Here is a 25,616-nt window from a genome sequence, read left to right on the forward strand (position 1 = left end):
ATTGGGAAGGTTTGAGGAGGCATCAGGAATCAACATTTTCATTTTCATTATACAGGATACCAGTGTCTCAAAAACAAAAACAAAAACAAAAAAACTCAGGGTCTCATATGGTTACTGTCTTTCACACTTTTTTAAAAACATTCTGGTATGTTTTTTTTTTAAGTTTATTTATTTATTTTGAGAGAGTACACAGGTAGGGGAGGGGCAGAGAGAAAGAGAGAATCCCAAGCAGACCCCTACTGTCAGTAGCGTCAGTACTGTCAGCAGAGCCCAGTGTGGGGGCTCAAACTCATGAACCCCTGAGATCATGACAAAGTCAGACGCATAACAACTGAGACACCCAGGAGCCCCCCTTTCATGCTTTCTTAAATGGAAAGCCAAAGAAACACATTTAACATTGCATTTGTATGTATGTGTAAAACAAGAACAAATTTCAGAGAATACCCTGACACAGAGTTCTATCATCAGCACTGTGCTTGTCCTAAAAGTTGAAACACACAAGAAAATTCCTTACATTTTCTTCCCTCCACAGTCCTGCTTCTTTTTGCTGTTCTGAATAAAACCCAGACTCCTCTAACTCCTCTTTCAAATGTATATTTGCCTGGCTTTTTAAATGCGTATTCCACCTTAACTGTGGTTGCTTGACATTGGGTTTCAAAATGGGTACCTCAATAGCTTTTCCAAAGTACTTTGTGTGTTTTCTTTTGAGGACTTCCCCAGATGGGCAGGCGATCCCCAAACTATTTCTGGTGGGGAGATGTCTCCTTTTCTTCTCTGAAACAATCCATGAAATTGCGGAGATAAGAACAGTGGTGAAGTAACCAGTGATTTCTGGCTGCTGGACGCTCCCCTCATTCTTCCTTCTTGCAGAGTTTGAGAAAACAAAAACCCTATCTCAGAAATACCATAGTCTTATTTCCAAAACTAGGGCAATGACATCTAATCTCCACTAGTTTTTTCAGTTAAAAAAAAAATAAAAATATATAAAACAGTAACACTGGCGTTGACCCGCTACTGTAAGCCACGCACAACTCATAAAGGAAACACCAGTCTAAGACCAGTTGGGAGGATTTGTTGCGAGGCTCCAGGTGTAGAGAAAGGCTCTTCGACATTCAGCGGGCCGGCAGTACCCGCCCCTCCCCCCCGCCAAACTCATGGATCCTTCCAAAAGTCCCCCAGTAAGAAGGAAGATTCCAAAAAGTCTTAGTACAGGGTTTGGGGACGTTTCTGGAAGAGGAAGGAAAGGGAAAGCCGCATTGCCCCCAAATCAAATAGAACCCGGTGAGGAGTTGCAGTAAATGGAGACGTAAGTTCACACCCGGAGGCGATCCCCCTCTGGCGGTGGTTCTGCACTCATGAGTTTACTAACTTTTCACTCGCGAGGGTGCTGCATCTGCTGGGCGCGCACCTGCAGCCGCGCACGAGCCCGCGCATGAGCCCCGCTTCCGCTCTGGCTGTTACTGCTTTAATTCGTCGTCAACCGTAGGTGGGAACAATCCAGACGCGGGGGGCAGTCTAGCTTCCTTTTCAAAGGACATGTCCTAGGACAATTATTCGCTGTTAACGTTTGTTTATTTATTTTTTACATTTATTTATTTTTGAGAGAGAGCGCACAAGTGGTGGAGGGGCAGAGAGAGAAAGAGACACAGAATCTGAATCCAAAGCAGGTTCCAGGCTGAGAGCCTTCAGCACAGAGCCCAGGCGGGGCTTGAACTCACAAACTGTGAGATCATGACCTGAGCCAAAGTCAACGCTTAACGGACTGAGCCACCCAGGCGCCCCGCTGTTAACATTTATTTAAACAACCTCCCGCCCTAGAAATGGCAGGACTGAAATGGTTCCCTTCGGGTTTCAAACACCCGCCCGACCATCTGGATATAAATACCGGATCCGGAAGCCTCTCCCTCTCATCTGTCCGGGGTGGTGGGCAGGAGCTGCTGACACTCCCAATTCTGCCCGTTGAAGGGCGCGAGAGCCTGAGCGAGCCCTTCTTACCAAAGTTGGTGACTGATGACGACAGACGGTGGCGGGAGGCTGCAGGGTCCAGCCATGTGCCGGAGTCACCCGCGCGGGCCCCACAGACTTGGCGGGTGCTCCCACCTCCCGGACCCTTGCCTTCCCAGACAAGGTGCACCGACCCTGCCCTGGGCCAGCCCACCCGGTGTTCCGCAGCAGAGGCCCTGGAAAGTCAGAGAGGCGCGTGGCCTTGCACCAAAGTGCTGACTACAGGAGACTCCCAGAGCCCCGGAGGGGGCCACCGGCTTTGATGGGGGTGGTGGAGAATACGAGGAACTCCGCGAGGCCAGACGTCCAATTGGAGAGGGCACAGGAGAAGGTCATAGCAGGTCCAGCTGGAAACCGGGGAAAGGTTCTGGAATTCTAGACAGACCAGGCAGCGGTCCCATAAAATAGCCCGGAAATTGAAATTTTCGTCCCCAGAAATTCCTCGAATGCCCTTGGGGGGGAGGGGGAGATCCTTAAGTTTTCTAGGCCTCAGTTTCAACAATTCAGATGTTTGATACTTGGATAATGTATAAGCATTTATCATAGTATTAACTCTGTTAGTAAAAGTAGCAAATTAAAAAAAAAAACTTTTTAAAAGAAATATTAAACAGTCGGAGTAAATAATAACTGGTTATGAGACATGCAGGTCTGTGTGTGTGTGAAAGAGAGATGCTAAGGATACGAGTAATTTGGGCTTTTTTTTAATGTTTTTATTTATTTCTGAGAGAGACAGAGCATGAGCAGGGGAGGGGCAGAGAGAGGAGACAAATCGAAAGCGGACTCCAGGCTCTGAGCTGTCACCACAGAACCCGACCTGGGGCTCATCATGACCTGAGCTGAAGTTCAAGTGAAAGTTGAAGCTGGCCACCCAACCCACTGAATCACCTAGGCATCCCAGGATACAAGTAAATTCTAACCTTCCACATGAGAATTTGTAAAGTAAGAAACATTTAAACTACCTACTTCCAGAGCTGGAAACCTGGATCATGGAAGCCATACAGGAAGGCAGCCCTTCACATCTAGTTACACGTGGTGCACCTGTCCCATTTGTTAAGACCCATTAGTGTCCCTCCTGCCATGGCTGGGGAGTCCCCGTGAAGGCCAGTGGTGTGATCAGATCTGGGACCTACCTACCTCACAGGTTTAGAATTCTAGCTCTTATTCTGGGTAAGATTTAGGAGACAGACCTTCCCAATTTCCAAAGCTCACAATGCAGGCTTTAATATGCTCTTTCTCAAGCAAAATATTACTACAAGCTAAAGAGTTTTTGGTTCCCAGACATCCCACAGATCTGGGAGAGAACTTTTACCTGACACTGTCTTTCCACAACCTGTTGGTGGCTGAGGCATACAAGGGCCCTCTTCAGTGAATGCTGGATTCAGTAACCATTATGGGGCAGAGGTCTTTCCAGCCTTCAATTCCTGTACTGACAATTATCTACTTTCTTGCCATGCCAGAGAGCTAGCAACCCACACTTCTCTTTCCAGGGCTTTGCCAAAATGCTAACTGAAGTCTGATACCTGTCAAGATCCTCTTAGCCTTATGAGAACCCTTCATCAACACCCCGTTATATTAAAAGACCCATTACAGCTTGTGCCAGTGTTTAAAGAAAAAAAAAAATCATGACACTTGTTAAAACACCGTAAGGCAATCTATTCAAGGGACTATTCAAGGGACTATTGGGATACATGTAGGGAGGCAGTCGGGTCTTGCAGTGGGGCAGAGAAATTGGACTCCACTCTGAATACAACAAGGAAAAGTGGGAATTTATAGCCAAGGAGCATGGTGGGAGTGAGCGGATAGAAAATTACTAAGAGGAAACATTAGGAGCAAAGGGGGATTCTGGCTAAGCCAACATGACCTAAAGGGACTCCTGCAGAAGGCAAGCCAGGATGATCTGACAGCACCTGAAGGATATCTGATCAGGCATCTCCAGGGCCACCAGACTCAGCAGGATAGTTGTTAAAACTGGACAGTACAGATGAACATGGACCCCCAAAGCCAGGTCTAAGTTGAAAAAATGCTCAGGGAAGCCTGAGAGGAGTTGGGTCGGGGGGAAAATCTTTGCCTACAACAGCCCATCCTTCTTCTAGCAACATGGAATAGATATTATCAGCGTGATTCATGAGGCATGTGCCTTCTCTAGAATGCAGGCAAAAAGAAGCATGAGAAACACCGACCGGCAGTGATACCCACCGTGTGTGAGCCTGGTGGTTGCCTGGTGGTTGTGGACGTCTGACCTCACCTCCAGGTTTGTCATGCGGTTCTACCCAAACAGCAAGTGTTTTCAAGACCCTTCACCTTTGTGTTAGCCTCCCAGGTACCCTTCCCTCCTACGTTTCAGCTCAGGTCATGATCTCAAGGTTCGTGGGTTTGGGCCCCGTGTCAGGTTCTGTGCTGACAGCTCAGAGCCTGGAGCCTGCTTCAGGTTCTGTGTCTTCCTCTCTCTCTGCCCCTCCCCCCTAACGTTCTCTCATTCTCTCTCTCTCTCAAAAGTAAATAAACAAAAAAATTTAGGGGTGCCTGGGTGGCTCAGTCGGTTAAGCATCCGAATTCGGTTCAGGTCATGATCTCATGATTCATGAGTTCTACCCCTGCACTGGGCTCTGTGTGGGCAGCTCAGAGCCTGGAGCCTGCTTCAGATTCTGTCTCCCTCTCTCTCTGCCCCTCCCCTGTTTGCACTCCATCTTTTTCACTTGGAAATAAATAAACTTTAAAAAATAACAATAATAAATTGGGTGCCCTGAAACAGCAAGAGTCCTGGAGGCCAGCCTGAAATCAAGGCACCAGCCAGGCCATGCTCTCTATGAACGGAGGGATAGTTCCTTGTCTTCTCACTTCTGGTGATTACCAACAATCGATGCTGTTCCTCGCCTTGTAAACACATCACTCCAACCTCTGCCCCTGGTGTCACATGGCTTTCTTTCTGTGTGTCTGTCTTCACATGGCCTTACTTTTTTCCTAAGACTTTTTTAACTTTTTTTTTTTTGACAGAGGGACAAAGAGACAGAGTGTGAGCGGGGGAGGGGCAGAGAGAAATGGAGACACAGAATTGGAAGCAGGCTCCAGGCTCTGAGCTGTCAGAACAGAGCCCGATGTAGGGCTCAAACCCACAAACTGTGAGATCATGACCTGAGCTGAAGTCGGACGCTTAACCGAGAGCCACCCAGGCACCCCTTTAAGACTTTATTTTAAGTAATTTCTACACCTGACATGGGGCTTGAATGCACAATCTTGAGATCAAGAGTTATGTGCTCTACCGACTGAGCCAGCCAGGCACCCCACATGGCCTACTTACAAGGCATCATGACATTTCGGGCTCACTCTAGTTCAATATAACTGTGTGAACTTGATTACATCTTTGAAGACCCTATTTCCAAATAAGGTCACATTCACAGGAATCAAGGGTTACAACTTAAACATATCTTGCTGGGGGACACATTTCCACCCATTCTGCCCTCAGTTTCACCCCTACCTGCACACTAAGCACATTGAGCATGAGGGAATGGGGTGGAGAGAGGCTGGCAAAGTGGAGGGGCCTCTAGAGTATCAGGAAATTCCCGAAATACTTGGAGTACAGAATTCACGTCTGGGGCAAAAATATGTAGATGGATCCAGGTGTTTAACAGCAGAAGAGTAAACTGGTACACACTGAAATGTCAAACTTGAAAACACTTGAAAGTTTCCCATGCAACTAATGGCAGAGGATGAATTAGAAGGACCTATTCAGGGGCACCTGGGCGGCTCAGTTCATGATCTCAAGGTTCGTGGTTTCGAGCCGTGCATCAGGCTCTGTGCTGACAGTGTGGAGCCTGCTCGGGTTTCTCTCTCTGTATTTCTCTCTCAAAATAAACTTTTCAGTATCTCTGGCTGTGTGCTGGAGAACTTATATAAAATAATTTGTGTCTGATCCCTGTGAGGCAGGAGTAGAATCACCAGCTCTTGCATGGAGAAACTTATCTATGCCTCCCAGCAGTTAAATAATTACAGGGCAAGGAGGCAGATACTGGACTTCTGTGTGCCTGGGACTGAGAGAAAATACCCAAGGTAAGGACACCAGGGTTATAGAACTTAAACTATAGCCCTGAACCTCAGGGTTCAGGCTGTATAAAGATAGAGGGAACAGGACAGGGTCTGTGCTCTGAGAGGAGATCAGGACACACACGTGGTGGGATGCATCGGAATGTGGGATCCAGCATGCAGTGAGCCCTTCTTTTCTGCTGGACAGACTTCAAACTCTTTATGTGGTGTTTAGGGCTCAGGCTTCCTGGGACTCCAGTGAGCATGGTGATAAATGCAGGTGGTAAGCCTAGCAGATGCCAAATGTAACCTGTGTAATGTATCTTTTCTTCTTTCTCCTTCTCTTTCTATCTCTCTCTTTCACACACAACGTAATATGGGCTCCTTGACCAGTTTCCTCTCCCTGAGCCTCAGTGGCCATCGGGACTTGAGCATGCAGAAAGGAAGGTCAGAAAGCACAAATACGCATAAATGGAAACATCCAAAGAACTGCAGTGACCGGTGTTTACCTGCTCAAAAAGTCAAAACCTGTCTAGGAGGAGAAGCATGAAGATCAGTGAGGACTAAGAAGCAGACAGGCAGGGACACCTGGGGGGCTTAGTCGGTTAACCATCTGACTTCGTCTCAGGTCATGATCTTGAGGCTTGTGGGTTTGAGCCCCGCATCAGGCTCTGTGCTGACAGCTCTGAGCCTGGAGCCTGCTTTGGATTCTGTGTCTCCTTCTCTCTGCCCTTCCCCCACTCACACTCTGTCTCTCAAAAATGAATAAACATTAAAAGAAAAAAAATTGAAAAAAAAAAAAAAAAGAAGCAGATGGGCAGGGAAGACAGACGCACCAGAGAAGCTATGTGTCCCCAGGAAACACGGACTCACAGGTCCCCAGGGTCTTACAGCGGCTGGGAAATGCCACAGTGCACCTGTCTCGGTGTGACTTACTTCTTTACCTGAGACGTCCCAGATCTACTTGCTATACTTAGCTCTGACTGCACCGTTAAGCAATCCTCTTCTCCTAAGAGCCCAGGACCCTTAGCTACCCCCACTCTCCTGAGCCCACCTCTAAATGGCATCCACACTGCAGTGTCCCTGATACCCTTCTCTTCCTCCTTCCTTCAGCTGGAACCAAACCTTACAAAAGACTTTTCTCTTCCCCCTTTTTTTTGTCTTTTTTTTTATTATATGAAATTTATTGTCAAATTAGTTTCCATATAACACCCAGTGCTCATCCCAAAAGATGCCCTTTTCAATGCCCATCACCTACTCTCTTCCCCTTTTTTATCAAGCCTCACTCTAGCCTCCTCTGGGCATCATCCCTCAAGACACAAGCCCAGAAATCTGGTTGTTTCGGCTAATCTGAATTTGTCAAATTACAGGCTGGCTCCTGGTGACCTGGCTATGTTGGCATTAACATCCCGAGGCTCACAAACAGCTCCCAAAAGCTAATGTTTGAGGTCTCATTTTTTTTTTTTTTACATTTATTCATTTTTGAGAGACAGAGCGTGAGCGGGGGAGGAGCAGAGAGAGACTGGGAGACACAGAATCCGAAGCAGGTTCCAGGCTCTGAGCTGTCAGCACAGAGCCTGATGCTGGGCTCGAACTCATGAACCATGAGATCATGATCTGAGCCAAAGTGGATGGTTAACCGACAGAGCCACCCAGGCACCCCATGAGAGTTCTATTTCTAACAAGCTTCCAGGGAATGTGGATGTGGCTGGTGTAGGACCACATGGGAGGCAGCATACATACCTGTATTTGTTACAGGTCCACAAGCATATTTTGTGCAATCGTGACCCGAACCCCAAGGGAAGGCATAATTGTTGCCTTTCTTTTTCTTTCTTTATTTTCAATGTTATTTATTTGGGGGGGGGGGGAGAGAGAGAGAGAGAGAGAGAGAGAGAGAGAGAGAGAGAGAGAGAGAGGCAGGGGAGAGAGACAGGGACTGTGAGATCATGACCTGAAGCGAACTTAACTGGCTGAGCCCCCCCGGGTGCCCGTAAGTGTTGCCCTTCTGTGTGCAGACTCTGGGTTTTTAGGAGAGCCGTATACATCACACTTCACTGTGCACAGTTTACTTCCTGCGTTTGGCAACATCTGTCAAGTCTTTTGCTATATCCCATTCGCTGTCCCAGTCTGCAACACAAGCATGAAATACCAAGTCCTCCCTGCTCTCAGGCATCCACACCCTCCTTCTCCTCCCTGTCAGCAGTGGGGTGGGGTGGGGGGAGCGGTTCTCCAAAGACAGGGACCAATAGCATTTGCGTTGGGGTGGGGGGTGGGGAGAATGAAAACAGAGAGACGGATTTAGGATATGTATGGATTTAGGATATGTCAGGTATGTACACAGAGAGACATTTAGGGTATGTATGTATAAAGATATTTAGGAGATATATTAGATAGAGAGCACGCACACACGAATGGGGGAGAAGGGGAGAGGGAGAGGGAAAAGTGAGAGAGAATCCCAGGCAGTCTCCACACCCAGCATAGGCCCTCGAGGCAGCTGGATCCCAGGACCCTGGAATCCTGACCTGAGCTGAAATCAAGAGTGGGCAGCCCAAAGGACAGGGACACCCAGGGGCCCCAGGGCAGAGGAAGAGATTTAACATATGTATACATGTAGAGAGCTATTTAGGATAAGTGTACAGATTGACAGATTTAGAGATAAGGGATTGGCTCTGGAGCCTCTGGAGGCTGGATGAGGTTCAACCACATTATGGAGGAAGACTAACCAGGTTTACTCAAAGCTTCCTGATTTCAAGGTTAATCTCATCTAGAAATACCTTCACAGCAAATGTAAACCAGTGTTTGATCAAAATCTGGGCACCTTGACCCAGCCAAGTGGACACATAAAATATACCATCACACCCTGCTTCTCATCTTACTGGACAGTGTCCACCATGGACTCCCAGACAGCCACACATTCTCACTCTGTCACCAGAGGCCACCTTCCCTATCCTCCTCCCTTCGCAGCTCCCCTGGGCCCTGGACCCCAGCCCCCTCCCTGCTGCTGGAGATTGCTCCCACACAGCCCCTGGCTCCTGCCCAGCCCCTCTACCCAGTCCTAGGAGGGTGTTAGTTCCTCATGAGGTGTGATCTGCCAGCAGCAATTACCCCATTCTTCAGTCACCTATGGGGGATTCCAAGGCTCAGCACTGCCCAATTTCTCTCCACCTCAGGGCAGCTGCTCCCCCTCCTCCTCCCTCCCTTTCCCTCCTCCAGCCCCTCCCCTCCTCCCCCTCCTCCTCACCTTCTCCCTTTCCTCCTCCCCCTCCCCTTCCTCCTCTTCCCCCCTCCCTTTCCTCTTCTCCTTTCTCCCCTCTCCCTTTCTTCCTCCTCTCCTCCCTCCTCCCCCTCCTCCTCCCCTCCCTCCTCCTTCCTCTCTCCTCCTCCATTCCTTCCACTCCTTCCTTTCCTTCTCCTCCCCCCTCCCTTCCTCCTCCCCCTCCTCCTCCCCTCCCTCCTCCTTCCTCTCTCCTCCTCCATTCCTTCCACTCCTTCCTTTCCTTCTCCTCCCCCCTCCCTTCCTCCTCCCCCTCCTCCTCCCCTTCTCCCTTTCCTTCTCTCCCTCCTCCCTCTCCTCCTTCCCCTCCCTCCTCCCCCTCCCCCTCTCCTCCTTCCCCTCTCCTCCTCCATCTCCTCCCCCCCTTCCTTCCCCTCTCCTCCTCCATCTCCTCCCCCTCCCTTTCCTCCCCCCCTCCTCCTCCCTTTCTTCCTCCCTTCCTCCCTTTCCTGCTCCCCTCCACCTCTCCTCCTACTCCTCCCTCTTCCTCCCTCTCCTCTTCCCACCCCCTCCCCCTTCCTCCCCCTCCTCCTCCCTCCCCCCTCCTCTTCCCCTCCCTTCCTCTCCCTCCCTCTCCCCCTCCCCCTCTGCATCTCCCCACTCTCTTCCTGATCTGGAAGCTGCCCTGGCCCAGTTCTGCCTGCTCTTCCCAGAGGCAGCATCTGCACCCACCCATACTTGTCCATCCCAGGGTCACTGCTGTTGTGATTCCACATTTCCACCTCCAGCCTCCATGTTCTCCCCCAAGGGTCATCACTACTTGTCTCTTGGGCATTTCAGACCCAGCAAGTCCAAAATTCCACAACTGCCTTCCAAGCCCTTTCCAGAAACCTGCTTCACTGTTTCCTGGACAAACCCTTCAGTTGCCCAATTCAGGCCCAAACCACACCGTTCCTCATTCCTCTAACATCCACAGCACATCAGGGGGATCCCAGCCACAGCTTGCCAGATCAACTATCTACTGCCTCTTTCCCCTGCGGCTTCTAACTCAGCCCCTGCTCTCTGTGTCCTCCAATGTATTGCATACAGTGATCACAGTAGGAAAGTCCCATCAGGCCATGCCCCTTCCTGAAAACTTCTGAAGGTAAAATCCAGTCACTCTGTTCCAGCTCCTTGTTCTCTCACCATGCGTGCACAGAGGGAAACAAACTCCTGCTTCACAGCCTTTGCATGCAGTTCTCTCTGCTGCAATGCTCTTCCCCACACACCTCTGTTCTGCTTGTTCAGAGCACCTGTTGAAACTTCCACACTCTCTCTGTTCAAATGTCACCTCATGGAGGTCCTTCTAGACTGCCCTGGCAGGCTCCTCCTTACCTGGGTTTTATTTTATTTTGTTTCATTTTATTTTATTTTTATTTTCATGGCATCTATCACCAATAGTGTTATGTCACAGAGGCATTTATTTATTATCTGATTTCCCTTCAAGTTTCCAGAAACCAGGATTTTCCATCCACCACAAGGATGGAAGAACTAGTGGCAGATGGAAAGTATTTCAATCAATCAGCAACAGTAACATAAATGGAATAAACATACACACTGATGCAAGATGGCCAATGGTCCTTGAGCAGAGTCTATGTGCAGGGTTCATACCATGGTGCTTCATGCTGTGGTCCCCGACACAGTCCTGTATGGTGCAGAAAAAAAAAAAAAAAGACATTTCCATGGCTTCCAGGCCTATGCACCTACCTGCTCACTCTCTGACACCCCACTCCTTTAGCTCACCGTGGTGACGGTGGCCTCCACGGGGGACCCTGTTCTCACCCCTGCTGGAGCTTGACTGACTCTCTCAGATATCACAGTCACGATGGAGCCTTGACACTGCTCCACTTCTGCAACACAGATCCAACATAGCAGCCACGTTACTGATTGCACCAAGTGCTTGCCTGCACCCTACCCCCACGAGCTGGTTGTGTGCATGGATGTGCCTGAGTGCTGGAAGTGCCTAGTAGATGCTCAGTAAGTTTGCTAAATGCCTGAACGATCCCAAACATGCACCCAACGAGGTAGACAGCTTCATCTGTTTCCTGGATGAAGAAACTGAGGCATAGAAAGGTTAAGCATGCCTGAGATCACCTGGTCAGGAACTGATGAAGCAAGATTTACCCCAGAGGCTGGCTCTAACCCTGGGGCTGAGTGAAATGTAGAGTGAGGGCATATTCTAAGCTGTGAAGGGCAGACAGGTGACAGGGAGGTGTCAGTTTGGGGGAGGGAAATGGAGTAGGCAGCAGGGAATGATCTGATGCTGTACACAGTCATCTCTAGGCTCCGCATTTTATCTGCCGCAGGGCCACTGGCCCTAGGCAGAATTGTGAGCACAGATTCCCAGCACTCCACAGCAGCATCTCCGGCCAGTCACAGGGCTAGGAGCTCCAGCAGAGGGTGTGGGCGTGACCACCTCAACCCAAACTACCTGGGCTAGCCTTGGTCCAGGCCAAGCTGCTGGCTGGTGCTTCTGAAATTGAGTGTGCCTGATTCCTGCTAACCATGAGTCCAGGGAAAACCTGAAGGGGGTGGCTGCACATAAGATACCTGGGTGGCCGTGCATGTATCTGTCATTTGGGGGAACACTCACTGTTCACAAAGAACTTCACTGCTTCACTTTGGTGCATCTCCTGTTAAAGTCGAATCCAGGTATTTGACAAATGGCGGATCCCAGTAACTGCACTAGTCAGGAGTGAAGATTTGCAGTCTATAGGAAACAGGAGGTGCCCAGGCCCTGAAGTGCGAACAACACAGCTAAGGGATCCAGGTTCTCCTCAGTCCATCCACTTTCTACCCATTTGTTCTGCCAGGCCACTTTCTTCAGGGGAACTGATTTCATTTCTGCTTGGCCTTCAAACAGGATCTGAGGCAAATGGGTTCCGTGTCGTCAGGCGCCGCTCTGGTAGATGGAACCTTTTCTTTGCCTTCTCTTCTGTGGGAAAGTCCAACTTCGGTGTGGAGCAGATGATGCAGAGGGCTGGTGGGAATCGGGTCTGCTCAGGGATCCTGGACATGCCTTCTCCCAGGCTCCAGAGCCTGGAAGATTAGGGATGGGTGCAGGAAGACCCCTTTGAGCCACCAGACTATGTTCAGCATAGGGTAGTGGCAAGTGGCCCTGTCTGGGGGTCCGGCGGCCCTGATTCCTGCTCGCCCCTCACTGTTACATGACTTCAAATACCCTTCGCCTCTCTCCCCAGCACAGTATGCACATCTAGCCGTACCCTCCGCTGAAGCGAGGAATGAGCTTCCCGATCAGCCACTCGTGGCCGGGATTCCCCACAGCCCCTTTGCGCATCCCCCAGGGTTGTCCTAATGCTCAGAAGGGCCTTAGCAGGCAGCCCTATCTCAAACTGTGAATCATCCCTGGAAAGCGCGGGCTGCAGCGGGCTGCGACGGGGAGGAGGGGTCTCCGTCTCTGCAGCCCTGGCGTCCCCGGCGGCTGGGCGTGAGGGAGGGGTTCCGGCTGCAGGGGGGTTGGGTCGGGAGGGTCCCAGGCGGACTCCGGGAATGCAGTGGCCCAGGGCGCGCGGGAGCGTCCTCCTTCCGCTGCCCCCTCCCAGTTCCAACATTCCGGCGCGGCTCCGGGATCGGGATCTGCCCTTCCCGGCGTCCCCGGGCCCCCGGCCAGCCTCCGGCCCGCCCCCAGGCGCGTCCCCAGCGCAACACCGGGGTGGTCCAGACCGCAGCCGCGCGGTGGGCCCCACAACGCCGCCGGCCGGACGCCCGTGTCCCAGCGGGCGCGCGCGCGCGCGCGCGCGGAGCGGGGCGGGGCGCGCGGGCCGGGCCCGGCCGGGGGGTGTCGGATGTCACCCCCCGCGCACACCTCGACCACTGAGATGCGGAGACCTCCCCAGTCCTAGAGCGGAGCAGGAAGTGTCCCAGGGGAGGGAGCCGGAGGGCTCCGGCCTTTCCTTTCCTGCGCGTCCGGCGGGCTCCGCGGCGGCCAGGCTAGCGCGGCCCGCCAAAGGGGACGCGCCGTGGCGGTGAGTGCGGCCCGGGGCTCGGCGGGGCCCGCGCGCTCTGCCCGGTGCCTTCCCGAGCGCCCTGGCCTCCCCGCGCCCCGCTCCCGGCCTCCGCGCGCGCCCTGGCCTCCCCGCTCCCGGCCCCGGCCTCCCCGCGCCCCCTCCTCCTAGCCCGCAGCCCCGTCCTCCGCCTCCGCCCTGACCTCCCGCGCGCTCCCCGCTACCGGCCCCTCAAGCCCGGGCCTCCCCGCCTGCAGTCGCGGTCTCTCCGCGCGCCCGGCCTCCCCGCGCGCCCGGGTCTCCCCGCTCGCAGCCCAGGTCTCTCCGCGCGCCCCGGCCTCCCCACGCGCCCGGGTCTCCCCGCCCGCAGCCCAGGTCTCTCCGCGCCAGGGACTCCGCGGGCGGGGCTGTAAGGCTGCACGAATGCTGTTTTGCAGGCGCCTCCATTTGCTGCACTAGTTCAGCCGCGTTTTCGTGCATGAGCGGGAGACGGGGGCTCGACCAGCCAAGGAGAGAGTCCCTCGGCCTCAGGAAGGACGCCCGGGAGGCCGGGCTGGAAGGATGAGGAGCTGCTGCCGGAGACTTCCGCAGCAGCAGGAGGGCTTGGAGTTAGACTCGGGGAAGGAGGTCCGGGCTGCGAGGTGAGGAGCCTGGAGCGGGTTACGCTGGAGGCGCGCCTGGGGTAGGCGGGGAACGAGGACAGCCTGCCTCTCTGTCTGGCCTAGCGTGCCCTCCTCCTTCCTTTCTGCTGATGGGGCTCTGTCCTCCGAGAGCATGCCCCGCCCCCTCCGGGAAGGCCCCCGGGACTTAAGTTAGCTCATTCATCAGGCATCCTTCTGCGTGCCAGGTGCCAGGTCCCGGGGTGACAAAGGCAGACCCGGCTGTCTGCTTAGGATGATCCGCACAGACCCCGAGCGGGATGCCCCGCTGGGAACAGAGTGTAGAAGGTGGGGCCCGAGCCCCCGCCCAAGCCTAGGGGCAGGTCTGAGAAATATAGAGGCCCGGCAGGTGTGCGCTGGCTGAACTCAGGGAACGTGGGGGCAGGTGGAGGAGAGATTGTATTCCAGGTGCTGGAGGCGGGAGGACACCCAGACACACTTGGAATACTTTGGTGTCATTCTGTATTGGTTTCTATGTTGCAGAGCAAGGGGGTCCAGAGACTGGAGTGTTTCTGATTGCCACTCAGTGGCCTTTGTTCTCTCTCCTGGCCTCACTGGTCTTCCTGTGAAATGGGAGTGAGCTGGAGCCTTATGCAGACTGGAGTCCAAGGCCCTCATGTTTCCCCATTCGTCCTTCCCTTGAGTCCCACAGTGCAGAGTCAGGGTTACTGCTCCCTGATGTCGCCCTGTGTGTGTTTACTGGGGAGGTGCAGGTGTGACTGCGCCAGAGTGCCCCCACCTCACTCCTGACGGAGGAAGGGCCATGAGCAGTACACGGTTGCCTTCATCATGGTTTGAAGAGGACAAGGGGGTGGGGTAGAGGCTCGATGGAAGGCCAGTGCATCTTTAAACACATCCTAAAGTTTGCCATCCAGACTTGGGGGCAAGTTGGGTGGAGGCTGATCTGAAAGCACTGATGTTTTTACATACGTAGTTACCTTCTGCTCTACACTCAGGATGTACCTACCTCTTTTGACTCTTCCCATCTTATGCATGGGCATCATCTGGGCTGTGTGCTTTATCCCCCTGGATTCTGCTGGGTGCCATTAATTCTTGCTCTGTGTGAGTCCAGATCCAGCACCGATGGCTGGCCCTGGGCACCAGCATGGCTGATTTCTGGTCCCGGATCCTCTTTGAAGGCTCCTCCCAGGCACCCCAGGCATGTCTGTGTCTTTCCAGCTCCTTTTGTAAAGGTCTCAAGGGCAAGAACGGGGACTTTGGCTGCGAAGCCTCAAGATAGCAGCCTATTCACTTGTCCTGTCCAGGAGGACCTGGCCACGGAAGGTACCACAGAGTCTCAATTCAATCTCTGCCCTGCATGTGGCCCTGTCGGGCTCCCTGGATGCCTGAAATGCCAGTGACATGTTGATATGCTAGCACTTCTCTCCCAGATCCTCTGCCTCATTTGGCTGCCCCATTAGGGAAATCCTGTCATGATGCTCTTGTGTTGGGGGGGGGGGTCTTCCCTATCTCCCCTTGTGCAAGGGCCAGCCACAATGACCCTTGTCCCATGTCCGAGGACTTGTCCCACGGGTTGGTCTCTGCGGGTTTTGTCACTTTCCCCATCACTGCCCCCCAAAAACTGCCGCAGGAGACCAGAACATTGAAGCCAGTGATTTCTGTTTGGAAATAGGGTCGTCCTCTGCTGCTGACCCCCATCAAATCCCATCATGCCCACAGCCCTGTGTCCCCGAGTCTTGGCTCCGAAAGAAAGCGAGGAGCCCAGGAAAATGAGGAGCCCACCAGGAGAGAACCCTAGCCCCCAGGGCGAGCTTCCCAGCCCCGAGTCCTCCCGCCGCCTCTTCCGCCGTTTTCGCTACCAGGAGGCGGCGGGCCCCCGGGAGGCCCTGCGCCGCCTCTGGGACCTGTGCCAGGGCTGGCTGAGGCCCGACAGACACACCAAGGAACAGATCCTGGAGCGACTGGTGCTGGAGCAGTTCCTGGCCATCCTGCCCCGTGAGATCCAGGGCTGGGTGCGGGCCCAGGAGCCTGAGAGTGGTGATCAGGCTGTGGCGGCCGTGGAGGCGCTGGAGCGGGAGCCTGGGCGGCCCTGGCAGTGGGTGAGCAGTGGGACACAGCGGGGCTGGGCAGCACTGGTGGGGAGGGTGCCTCAGGACCCCTGGCTGCGGAGAAGTTCTGTGTAGAGCCCCACACTTCAGCAAGGCTCACACTGGAGTTTGGTTTCCCAAGAAAGCAGGTTCCATTCCTTGAGGGTCCTGCTTTGGGGCATGGTTCTGTCCTATGCGGGGCCCTGGCGGAGCCTATGGCGGTCACTGTGCAGATGGTCAGCAGGACCTCTCCACCTCTCCCTGAGCACCCTCTCTGTGATTGCAGCTCAAGCACTGTGAAGACCCCGTGGTGATTGATGATGGCGAAGGCCCTCCAGACCGAGAGCCGGAGCGGCTGCCGGCAGAAGCCCAGAGTGACCTTGCAAAGAGCCAGGACAGCCAGCCCACGGCCGTAGCACAGGGCCCTGGGCTCCCGAGCAGAACCCCGGGCCAGCCCGGTGGGGATCCAGGTACTCAGTGGGGTTACCCCTCCCTGTGCCTCTGGCTCTGGACTTGGGTTTTTCTTGCTCATCCCCTGAAGAGCTGTGAACTGTTTCCATGGTCTGGGTCCTTCTCTAGAGCAATTCAGTCAGGATCTCCTGAGGATGTGTGCCCCCTTCACTGTGGTAAATCCACACAGAGCGACCAGGGCTGTGGGTGGGTGTCTGAGACCGCACCATCTCCTCTTCTTGAGGGTGCATCTCCAGACTTGGTTTGGGGAGACGCCTGTGTGGGTGGCTGAGCACAGCCACATCTTGTGTCTCCGAACCTCCTTCCCCAGTGAAGAAATAGCTGCTCTCCGGATTTGTTAGGAAGGTGCAAGGAAATCTACAAGTGCTTCAGAGGGAACAGGGTGGGTTTTTCAGGCCTGAATGTCGCCTGGACCTATTTGGCTATCTGTACAAAGAGTGCCAGTGGTGGCTTGAGGCAGGTGGCTTTGACTCCTCTAGCTATGACTGAGAGCACTCTCCAAGTCCTGGTTTCCTGGCCCACCCTTTGGGGATAATCATCACCCATATGGGTCTTTTGAGAATTAAAGGACTTTACCCACAGAATGCTGAGAGCGGAGACCCTGAGCCCTTCTTGACTTTTGGTCGCGGTAACCACCATGGGAAGTTGTGGTTGAGGGGAGTGACCCCTGTGGGGTGCAGGTTGGTGTGGGCAGACTCCCCATGTTGTACTGTAGTTACACATGCCATAGGAAGCCGGGAGTGCACTCCTGTGACTCACAGAAGTGATCCTTTATAAGCTTTTCAGTTAAAAAAAAAAAAAAAAAAAAACATATTAAGTTTCTTTTTGGGTGGAATTAATCTGACTTTAGTACAGATGTCCAGGCACGCTGGCCTTGTGTTAGTTTGCTAGGGATTGCTTGGCAAAGCATCGTACCGGGCAGGCCCAACAATGCAGGTTTACATCCTCAGAGTTCTGCGGGATAGATGTTCTAAACCAAGGTGCAGGCAGGCTCACTTTCCCGTGAGGCTCCTTCCTTGGCTTGTTGATCACTGTGGTCTCCCTGCATCTCCAAATGGTTGTCCTAATCTCTATTTATAAGGACACGAGTCGTTGGAGCAGGGCCCACCCTTGTGACCTCACGTTAACTCATTACCTCTTGAGAGATCTCTCTAAATGCAGTCATATTCTGAGGTACTAGGATTGGGACACAACTCAGCCCAGAACTTATTCTTCCAGATAAACCTTGTGTGTGCACACAGCCTGGGTCGTATCCTGGGAGGGTCTTCAGGAGGGCGGATAGGAGATCCAGGTGCTGCACCAGCCCAGGCAGGTGAGCCAGGTGCTGCAAGGGGCTTTGGGTCAGATAGGTCAGCTCCAGTATTTCCCCGGACAACAGTAAATGGACAGAGTAGGCATGATGCGAGTTAGTTATCAGGAAGACCTTAAAATTCATCATGACTTGTGGGGATGAGCCTCCAGTAGCAGCTATACAGTTCCTATGTTGTTTTTTTTTGTTTTTTTTTTCCTAAGTTTATTTATTTATTTAGAGAGTGAGAATGGGATAGCATGAGCAGGGAAGGGGCAGAGAGAGGGTGAGAGAGAGAATGCCAGACAGCCTCAGCACAGTCAGCACGGAGCTTGACTCAGAGCTTAAACTCCCAACCGTGAGCTCATGACCTGAGCAGAAATCCAGAGTTTGACACTTGACCACCTGAGCCACCCAGGCGCCCCAGTGTAGTTGCTAATCTTGAAGGTCTTCCTCAAAAGCTAGATTTTGTTTGGAGACAGAGCTCTGCAGAGGGATGTGCATAGTGTCCCTGCACTCATTTCTTCTGGGGACATGTAAGGCAGGGCTGTAGTCCCTCCCTCAGAAGGCAGCAGGTAAGAGAGCATATTAAATCACCCCCTACTCCAATCCTGAGCTTCCACAGCTGGGGCAGCCAGACATCACCACAGGATAAACTGGCACCACAGGATAAACTGGCACAGGTGTCTTGCCTGTGCCATGACGAAAGCTTCGTGTCCCAGGTCCGAAAGGTGAGGGACACTGGCTTCCAGTGTTAGCTTTGGCAGTGATTTAACATGTGACCTAGGGTCAGCCTCTGGGATTTCCTCTCAACCAGGAGATGGTAGTACAGCTTTCCAAGTCTCACTCTGTAAAAGGAGCATATTGTTTTTTTAAAGTTTACTTATTTTTCGGAGAGAGAGAATCCCAAGCAGGCTCCACACCATCAGTGCGGAGCCCGATGTGAGGCTCAAACTCACAAACTGCGAGATCGTGACCCGAGCCAAAATCGAGAGTTGGAGACTTAATCGACTAAGCCACCCAGATGCCCCAAAAGGAGCGCATTCTAAAACACAGCTTGGGTTCACACAGCAACTCCCTGCCAGGTACGTGGCTCCCCCCGCCCCCCGCCGGCTAGCAGAAGCCTGAGGCAGGCAATAAGTCCCAGCCAGAGGAGGGACGTCATAGGAGAATATAGCAGAGGTCCCAGCAGCTCAAGTTGAGGGCAGGTGAGATGACTCTAATTGCACACTCTGCACTTTCACGTGACAGTAGCTCTTCCAAGAGTACCTCACAGCTGCTTCCTCATGCAGCTTTGCAATTTATGAACTTAAAAATCTATAGATGATAGTGGAGTCTACAATCATGTTCATTACTAGCAGCTCTTACTGGCACCACAGCCCCGTAGAGCTTTAACCTTTATTTTCCCCCATATCGCGGTTGAAGCTGAGATCCCTGAACCCATGGAAAGTTGCAGAGCTACCTGATGGCAGCATACAGTTATCCTGATGAGCTGAGTAAATACACAGATTTGCTAACCTACTGTATTGTCCACCTAAAACTAATATAACGTATGTGTACTATACTGGAATTAAAATTTAAAAAAATAAAATAATAGTGGCACCTGGGTAGCTCAGTCAGCTGAGCATCTGACTCTTGATTTCAGTTCAGGTCATGATCGCAGGGTCATAGGTTTGAGCCCCATGTTGGGTTCTACACTGAGCGTGGAGCCTCCTTGGGATTTTCTCTGTCTCCTCTGCCCCTCCCTGCTCATACTCTTTCTCTTAAAAAAAAAATTAAAAAACGGGCACCTGGGTGGCTCAGTCAGTTAGGCGTCTGACTCCGACTCAGGTCATGATTTCATGGTTTGTGACTTCAAGCCCTGCATTGGGCTCTGTGCTGACCACTCAGAACCTGGAGCCTGGTTTGGATTTTGTGTCTCCCCCTCTCTCTCTGCCCCTCCCCCGCTCATTCTCTCTCTCTTTCTCTTCTCTCTCTCTCTCTCTCTCTCTCTCTCTCTCTCTCTCTCTCTCTCCCCCTCCCCCTCTCCCTCTCCCTCTCCCTCTATCTCTCTGCCAAAAATAAACATTAAAAAATTGTTTAAAAATTGGGGGCACTTGGGTGGCTCAGTTGGTCAGGCGTCCAACTTTGGCTCAGGTCATGATCTCATGGTTTGTGGGTTTGAGTCCCGCATTGGGCTCTGTGCTGACAGCTCAGAGCCTGGAGCCTGCTTCAGATTCTGTGTCTCCCTCTCTCTCTGTCCCTCTCCTGCTGACACTGTGCAACTCTCTCAAAAATAAATAAGCATTAAAAAAATTTTATTAAAAAACATCACATATTATATACAAAAAAGCTCCCTAGTGACTGAGCGCACATGACCCAGGCATTCCCCCCTGAAGCCTTCTCATTGGTGACATAAATTCTTGTGGTTCACAAGTGCTTTACCCCTTCAACGTCTTGCAGCCCTCCTTTTGCAGATGAGAAGAGACCTGAGATTTATGAATCCACATTTCCTCTCTTTCAGTTCTGCAAGAGCCTGCCCTTCTTCAGGAGGCAAGTCTGAGGGATACACAGCAGGTAACCGCCCTGCAGCTGCCCCCGGTGAGTGATGTGTGGACAGCCCTTGAAGAACCCCATCTCTGCCCGCCAGCTGTGATGGTGGGAGACAGATGTCCTCCCCCTGTGTGTTAGGGTTTCCCCCTTGTGAAAAAAGGGAGACCTCTCTTTTCATATTTCACAGGGTACTGTCTTATGCAGTGATAACCACAGTGATTGTATTTAGGAAATGGAGGAAAAGCAGAGATCATGTCAGTGCTGTACACAAGCGGGCATGTTGTTGGGGAGTTTCCTGGGCGTTTTTCCCTGTTGTGATTCTGCACAAGGCCATGCAAGACTTCCCTTGTTGGGCGTCCCTGTGGGATGGAAAGCTGGTCCGATAGGGGGTCTCACGCACTTCCTTCCAGCCCCATTGCCTCTGGCCACGGTTTCTCATCACACCCCCTTTGTTTCTCTCTAATGATGTCTTCTGGCTGGCACGCGACTTGGGTATTACAGCCTGGTCTGGTTGCACTAGAAAGTGCATGACAAGAAGGTGTGGACCTTGTCTGGTTATTGTTCCTTACAGATGGAGGGCCATCTGAAGGATGGTAGACACACAGTAATCACGTCCCAAGGTTGCTCTCGGCAATCCTAAGCACAATGCATCCCGCGTAACTTGAAGCCTGGGTACGTGGTACCGGGCACATGGGGTGGGGCGCCTCCTTTCCCCAAGAGCTGCGTTCGTGGGCTCTGTTCACGTGTGTCAGCATCTCCCATGTAGTGTGGTGGCTGCTGAGCACAAGTGTGAGCCCAAGGAGGGAAAATTCAGGTTTCTTATTAAAGATTGAGACTTTTGGCCAGTATGACACACAGAGATGCTGTGACCTTAGTATCTAATGAGCCTTGGTATTCGTCTTTGAATTTCTCTGCGTTCCTGTACCCCAACCAAGGTATTCGTCTTTGAATTTCTCTGCGTTCCTGTAAAGGCCCCAGTAAACAGGAGACAGATTTTGGTAAGTCAGTGCTGTTTCATCACTCTGCTGAAGATCGTTTCTGCTCAGTGCAGTGAAAGTCTTCATCACGAAGGTTTTTGTTTCTCAGTCTTTCTAACATTTTTTTTAAGTTTATTTATTTTGACAGAGAGAGAGAGAGAGAGAGTGAAGGAGGGAGTGGCAGAGTGAGAGAAAGAGAATCCCAAGCAGACTCTGTGCATGTGGCTTGAACTCACAATCTGTGAGATCATGACCTGAGTGGAAATTAAGAATCAGACACTTAACCGACTGAGCCCCCCCAGGCGCCCCTTAGTTTCAATTGTAGTAAAATACATGTTACATAAAATTTACCATCTTAGCTATTTTTATGTACTGTAGTGTTTTTAAGTGTTTAGTAATACACATATTCACACTGTCATGCAGCCCACCTCCAGAACTTTCTCATCTTTGCAAACTGAAACTCCTCACTGGTTCCAGGAATAGCTCCCCGTGTCCCCAGAGAGATGACCATTCTATTTTATGAACTCAGCTACCCTAACTAGCTTGCATAAGAATTACACCTTTGTGACTGGCTTGTTTCATGTAGTATAGGGACTTCAAGGTCTGTCCATACCGTATCCTGTGACAGGACTTCCTTTCTGAGGCTGGATAATATCCCATAGTGTGTATATAATGCATGTTGTTTATTCATTTTTGGTGGACCCTTGGTTTGTGTCCAGCTGTCGTGAATAATGCTGCTGTGAACGTGGGTGCATGTAATGTTTATCTTTTTTCTTTGAGTAACTACCTTCGCATGCAGTTGTGAGAAATATCAGAGATCCCTTGTACTCTTTACGCTAAATGGTAATGTCTTGTGAAAACACAGCCCGAGGCTACAGCCAGTGCACTGGTGTTGATACACACATGATACAGAACATTTGTGTCACCACGACCATCCCTCCTGTTGCTTTTTATAGTGAAATCCATGGCTCCTTCACGCCGTCCTCTCGTTGGCCACACTAACCACAGATGTTGTCAACTTCACAAACGTTGTATAGACGGACCCCTGCCTTTGGGGGTTGACTGTTCAGTCGGCACGGTCTGAGGAGCTGTTTATTTCTGAGTGGAATTCCATGGTCCAGATACACCACATTTTTTTGCCCATGCACTTGTTGAACAATCTCTGGGTTGTTTTCTAGTTTGGGCCATTCTGCCTAATGCTGTTGTAAATATTTGTAAGGTTTTTATGTGAGCGTCACTTTGTGTCTCTGGGGTAAATGCCCAGGTATATAGTCCCTGGGTTGTGTGCTAAGTGCGAATTTAGTTTTGTTTTCCGGAGGGACTCTATGCCATCCCATTCCCATGAGCAGTGTGTGAGTAATCTACATTCTCGCTGCCACCGTTTACTGTTTGCACTGTTTTTTTTTTTTTTTTAAGCTGTTCTGATGGGTGTGCTGTGATGTCTCATTATGGTTTACATTTTCATTCCATGAGGGCTAATAATGTTGGGCATCTTTTCCTGTGCGGATCTGGCCTCTGAATATCCTGTCATCTTCTATGGAATATTTCATCATGACTTTTGCTCATGTTCTAATGGGACCATTTGCATTTTTCTCTTACTTTGAGAGTTCCTTATATGTCCCAGATATTTGACCTTCGTTGGATATGTGTCTTGTAAATGTTTCCTCTCATTCTGGAGCTTGACTTTCCTTCCCTTTGACAGGGTCTTCCCACCCCCTCCCCCCTGCCCCCAACCAAGGTTTCATCCATTTTATTTTACTGTATTTAATTTTTATTTTATTTTTTTTATTAAAGTATAGTTGAAGCCCAAAAGTTTTTAATGTTCATTTACTCCAAATTGTCAGTTTTTCCTTTTAAGGATCATGCTTTTGGTGTAAAGTCTAAGAACTCTTTGCCTGGTCTTCAATCTCAAAAACTTCATCCTATATTTTTGCCTAAAAGTTATATAGTTAAACATTTTCCATTTTAAGTCTATGATTGGTTTAATCCATGATCTGTGATCCAGTTGGATTTGAGTCCATGATCTCTAGCTTATTTATTTATGTATGTATGTAAGTTTCTTTATTTTGAGAGAGAGAGAGAGAAAGCAGGGGAGGGGCAGAGAGAGAGAGAGAGAGGAAGAGAGAATCCCAAGCAGTTTCCACACTGTGGAGCCCAATGTGGTGCTCCATCCCACAAACCCACGAGATCATGACCTGAGCTGGACACTCAATCGCCTGAGCCATCCAGGCGCCCCCGTGATCTCTAACTTATAAATGAGGTGTGACACATTAGTTGTGGCTTATTTGTTTGTGCCAGTGGATGTCTGGTTCCAGCCCCATTTGTTGGAAAGGTTTTCGGGGCTCCTGGGTAGCTCAGTGGGTTTAGGGTCTCACTCTTGGCTCTGGCTCAGGTCATGATCTCACAGTTCGTGAGATCGAGCCCTCCGTCAGGATCTGTGCTGTCAGCATGGAGCCTGCTTGGAATTCTGTCTCTCCCTCTCTCTCTCTGCCCTCCTCTGTGCTCTCTCAAAATAAGGAAGTAAACATTTTTTTTTTTTTTTTAAAAAGGAAGATTTTCTTCCCTCCATTGAATTGCTTTTGCTCCTTCGTCAAACATCACTCGAGGGGCGCCTGGGTGGCTCAGTTGGTTGAGCGTCCGACTTTTGATTGTGACTCAGGTCATGATCCCAGGGCCTGAGATCTATCCCCACATCCATGCTGGGTGTGGAGCCTGCTTAAGATTCTCTGTCTCTCTTTCTGCCCCAGCCCTTTCGTGCACACACTCACGCTTTCTCTCTCTGTAAAAAAAGCAAAAACTCTGTTGAGCATATTTCTATAGGTCTGTTCCTGGGTTCTTTACTCTGTTTCATCGACCTAGGTCTGTCTCTACTGATACCGCACAGCTTTGATTACTGCGGCTATTTTCTAAGTCTTGGAAGTGGTGGCCTTGATTCCTCCCATTGTATTGTTTTCAGAAATTACTTCAGCTGTTTTAGTCCCTTTGTAAAATTTCTTTGTAAATTTTAGAATAATCTTGTCCATGTCTACAAAGAGTCTTACAGAGATTTCGATAGGAATTTTGTTTAGCCTGTATATCCATTTGGGGAGCATTGACATTTTCACCCATCTGAGTCATTCTGTCTGTGAATGTGGGATGCCTCTCCATTTACTTATTTCTTTCTCTCTCTCTTTTTTTTTTTTAAGATTTTTTTATTTTTATTTTTTTTTAAGTAATCTCTGTAGCCAATGTGGGACTAGAACTCACGACCTTGAGATCAAGAGGTGCACACTTCCCCAACTGAGCCAGTGGGCACCCCTCCATTTACTTACTTCTTTGATTTCTTTCATTAGTGCTGTGTGCTCCTTAGCTTGTAAGTAGCTGTGCACGTTTTGTTAAATTCATACCTAAGTACTTCACTTTTTGAGCAATTATAAATGATACTATTTTTTTTTTTTTTTTAATTTTGATTTCTAGTATAAGACATGCAGTGGAAGGGAGCCTGAGTGGCTCAGACAGTTAAGTGTCTTGATTTTGGGTCAGGTCATGATCACAGGGTAATGAGTTCAAGCCCTGTATCAGGCTCGGCACTGACATTGTGGAGCCTGCTTGGGATTCTCTCTACCTCTCTCTGCCACTCTCCCCTACTCATGCGCACAGGCTTTCTCTGTCCCAAAATAAATAAATAAACTTAACAACAACAACAAAAAGAAATGCAGTTGGTTTTTTTGTATGTTGATTTTGTATTCTGTGACCTTGCTGGATTGACACATTGTTTAAGGAGGGATTTTTGTTGGTTTGTTTTTAAATAGAGTCCTCTAGATTTTCTATGTAAACCATCATGCTATCTGCAAATAAAAACTTTTATTTCTTTCCAATTATATGCCTTTATATCCTTTTCTTGCTTCATTCAGCTGGTGAGGACTCTGATCATGTTGTTGAAAAGCACTGATGAGAGCAGATGTCCTTGTTCCCAATCTTAGAGAGAAAGCATTCAGTCTTTCACCATTTGGTATGTTAGCTGAGGGATTTTTGTAAATTCTCTTTATCCACTTGAGAAACCTCCTCAATTCCTGTTTCTCTGGAGTTTTTATCATGGGTGGTTATTGAATTTTGTCCAATGTTACGTGTTTTTGTTTCCATTGATCACATGAATTTTCTTGCGACTCTTAATATTGTGGGTTATGTTTATTGATTTTTGAATATTGAACCGGCCTTGCCTCCCTGGAATAAACGTCTTCTTGCCATGGAATAAACGTCTTCTTCTGTTGATACATTACTGGATTTTATTTGCTGTTACAGTTGAACATTGAACACATGAATTTGAACTGTTTGTCCACTTATACGAAGATTTTTTTTTGACAAATGCAGTACTTTACTGTAATGTATTTTCCTTGCGATTTTCTTAATAATGATCTCT

The 25,616-nt window shown here is 50.4% G+C and overlaps 1 protein-coding gene and 1 long non-coding RNA gene across 13 annotated transcripts in view; one reads left to right on the plus strand and one right to left on the minus strand.

The window, feature by feature from the left end:
- Positions 1-270: 270 nt before the first annotated feature.
- On the minus strand, positions 271-13,052 carry LOC128314817 (uncharacterized). 3 transcript variants are annotated; one of them, XR_008296906.1, is made up of 5 exons: positions 11,871-13,052; positions 11,021-11,127; positions 10,832-10,922; positions 1,319-1,541; positions 271-863 (listed from the first exon to the last, which is right to left on the minus strand). It is a non-coding gene; the product is annotated as an uncharacterized LOC128314817 (long non-coding RNA). The 3 variants fall into 3 exon arrangements; XR_008296909.1 differs by lacking the exon at positions 11,021-11,127; XR_008296905.1 differs by lacking the exons at positions 271-863; positions 1,319-1,541 and having other exon boundaries at positions 9,898-10,922.
- Positions 13,053-13,118: 66 nt separating this feature from the next.
- ZNF496 (zinc finger protein 496) overlaps positions 13,119-25,616 on the plus strand; it is a 36,897-nt gene continuing 24,399 nt past the window's right edge. For 2 of the 10 annotated variants that reach the window (XM_053218599.1, XM_053218601.1), the window contains exons 1-7: positions 13,119-13,263; positions 13,680-13,883; positions 14,974-15,185; positions 15,582-15,961; positions 16,236-16,419; positions 20,212-20,288; positions 21,176-21,238. In XM_053218599.1, coding sequence (XP_053074574.1) covers positions 13,804-13,883; positions 14,974-15,185; positions 15,582-15,961; positions 16,236-16,419; positions 20,212-20,288; positions 21,176-21,238 — 996 coding nt within the window. In that variant the 5' untranslated portion in view covers positions 13,119-13,263; positions 13,680-13,803. Of the gene's footprint in view, positions 13,264-13,679; positions 13,884-14,973; positions 15,186-15,534; positions 15,962-16,235; positions 16,420-20,211; positions 20,289-21,175; positions 21,239-25,616 lie in introns of all 10 variants that reach the window. The other 8 variants (XM_053218615.1, XM_053218618.1, XM_027050669.2 and 5 more) reach the window with 7 other exon arrangements.

The sequence above is a fragment of the Acinonyx jubatus genome, chromosome A1 (genome assembly GCF_027475565.1).
Source record: "Acinonyx jubatus isolate Ajub_Pintada_27869175 chromosome A1, VMU_Ajub_asm_v1.0, whole genome shotgun sequence".
Classification (NCBI taxonomy): Eukaryota; Metazoa; Chordata; class Mammalia; order Carnivora; family Felidae; genus Acinonyx; species Acinonyx jubatus.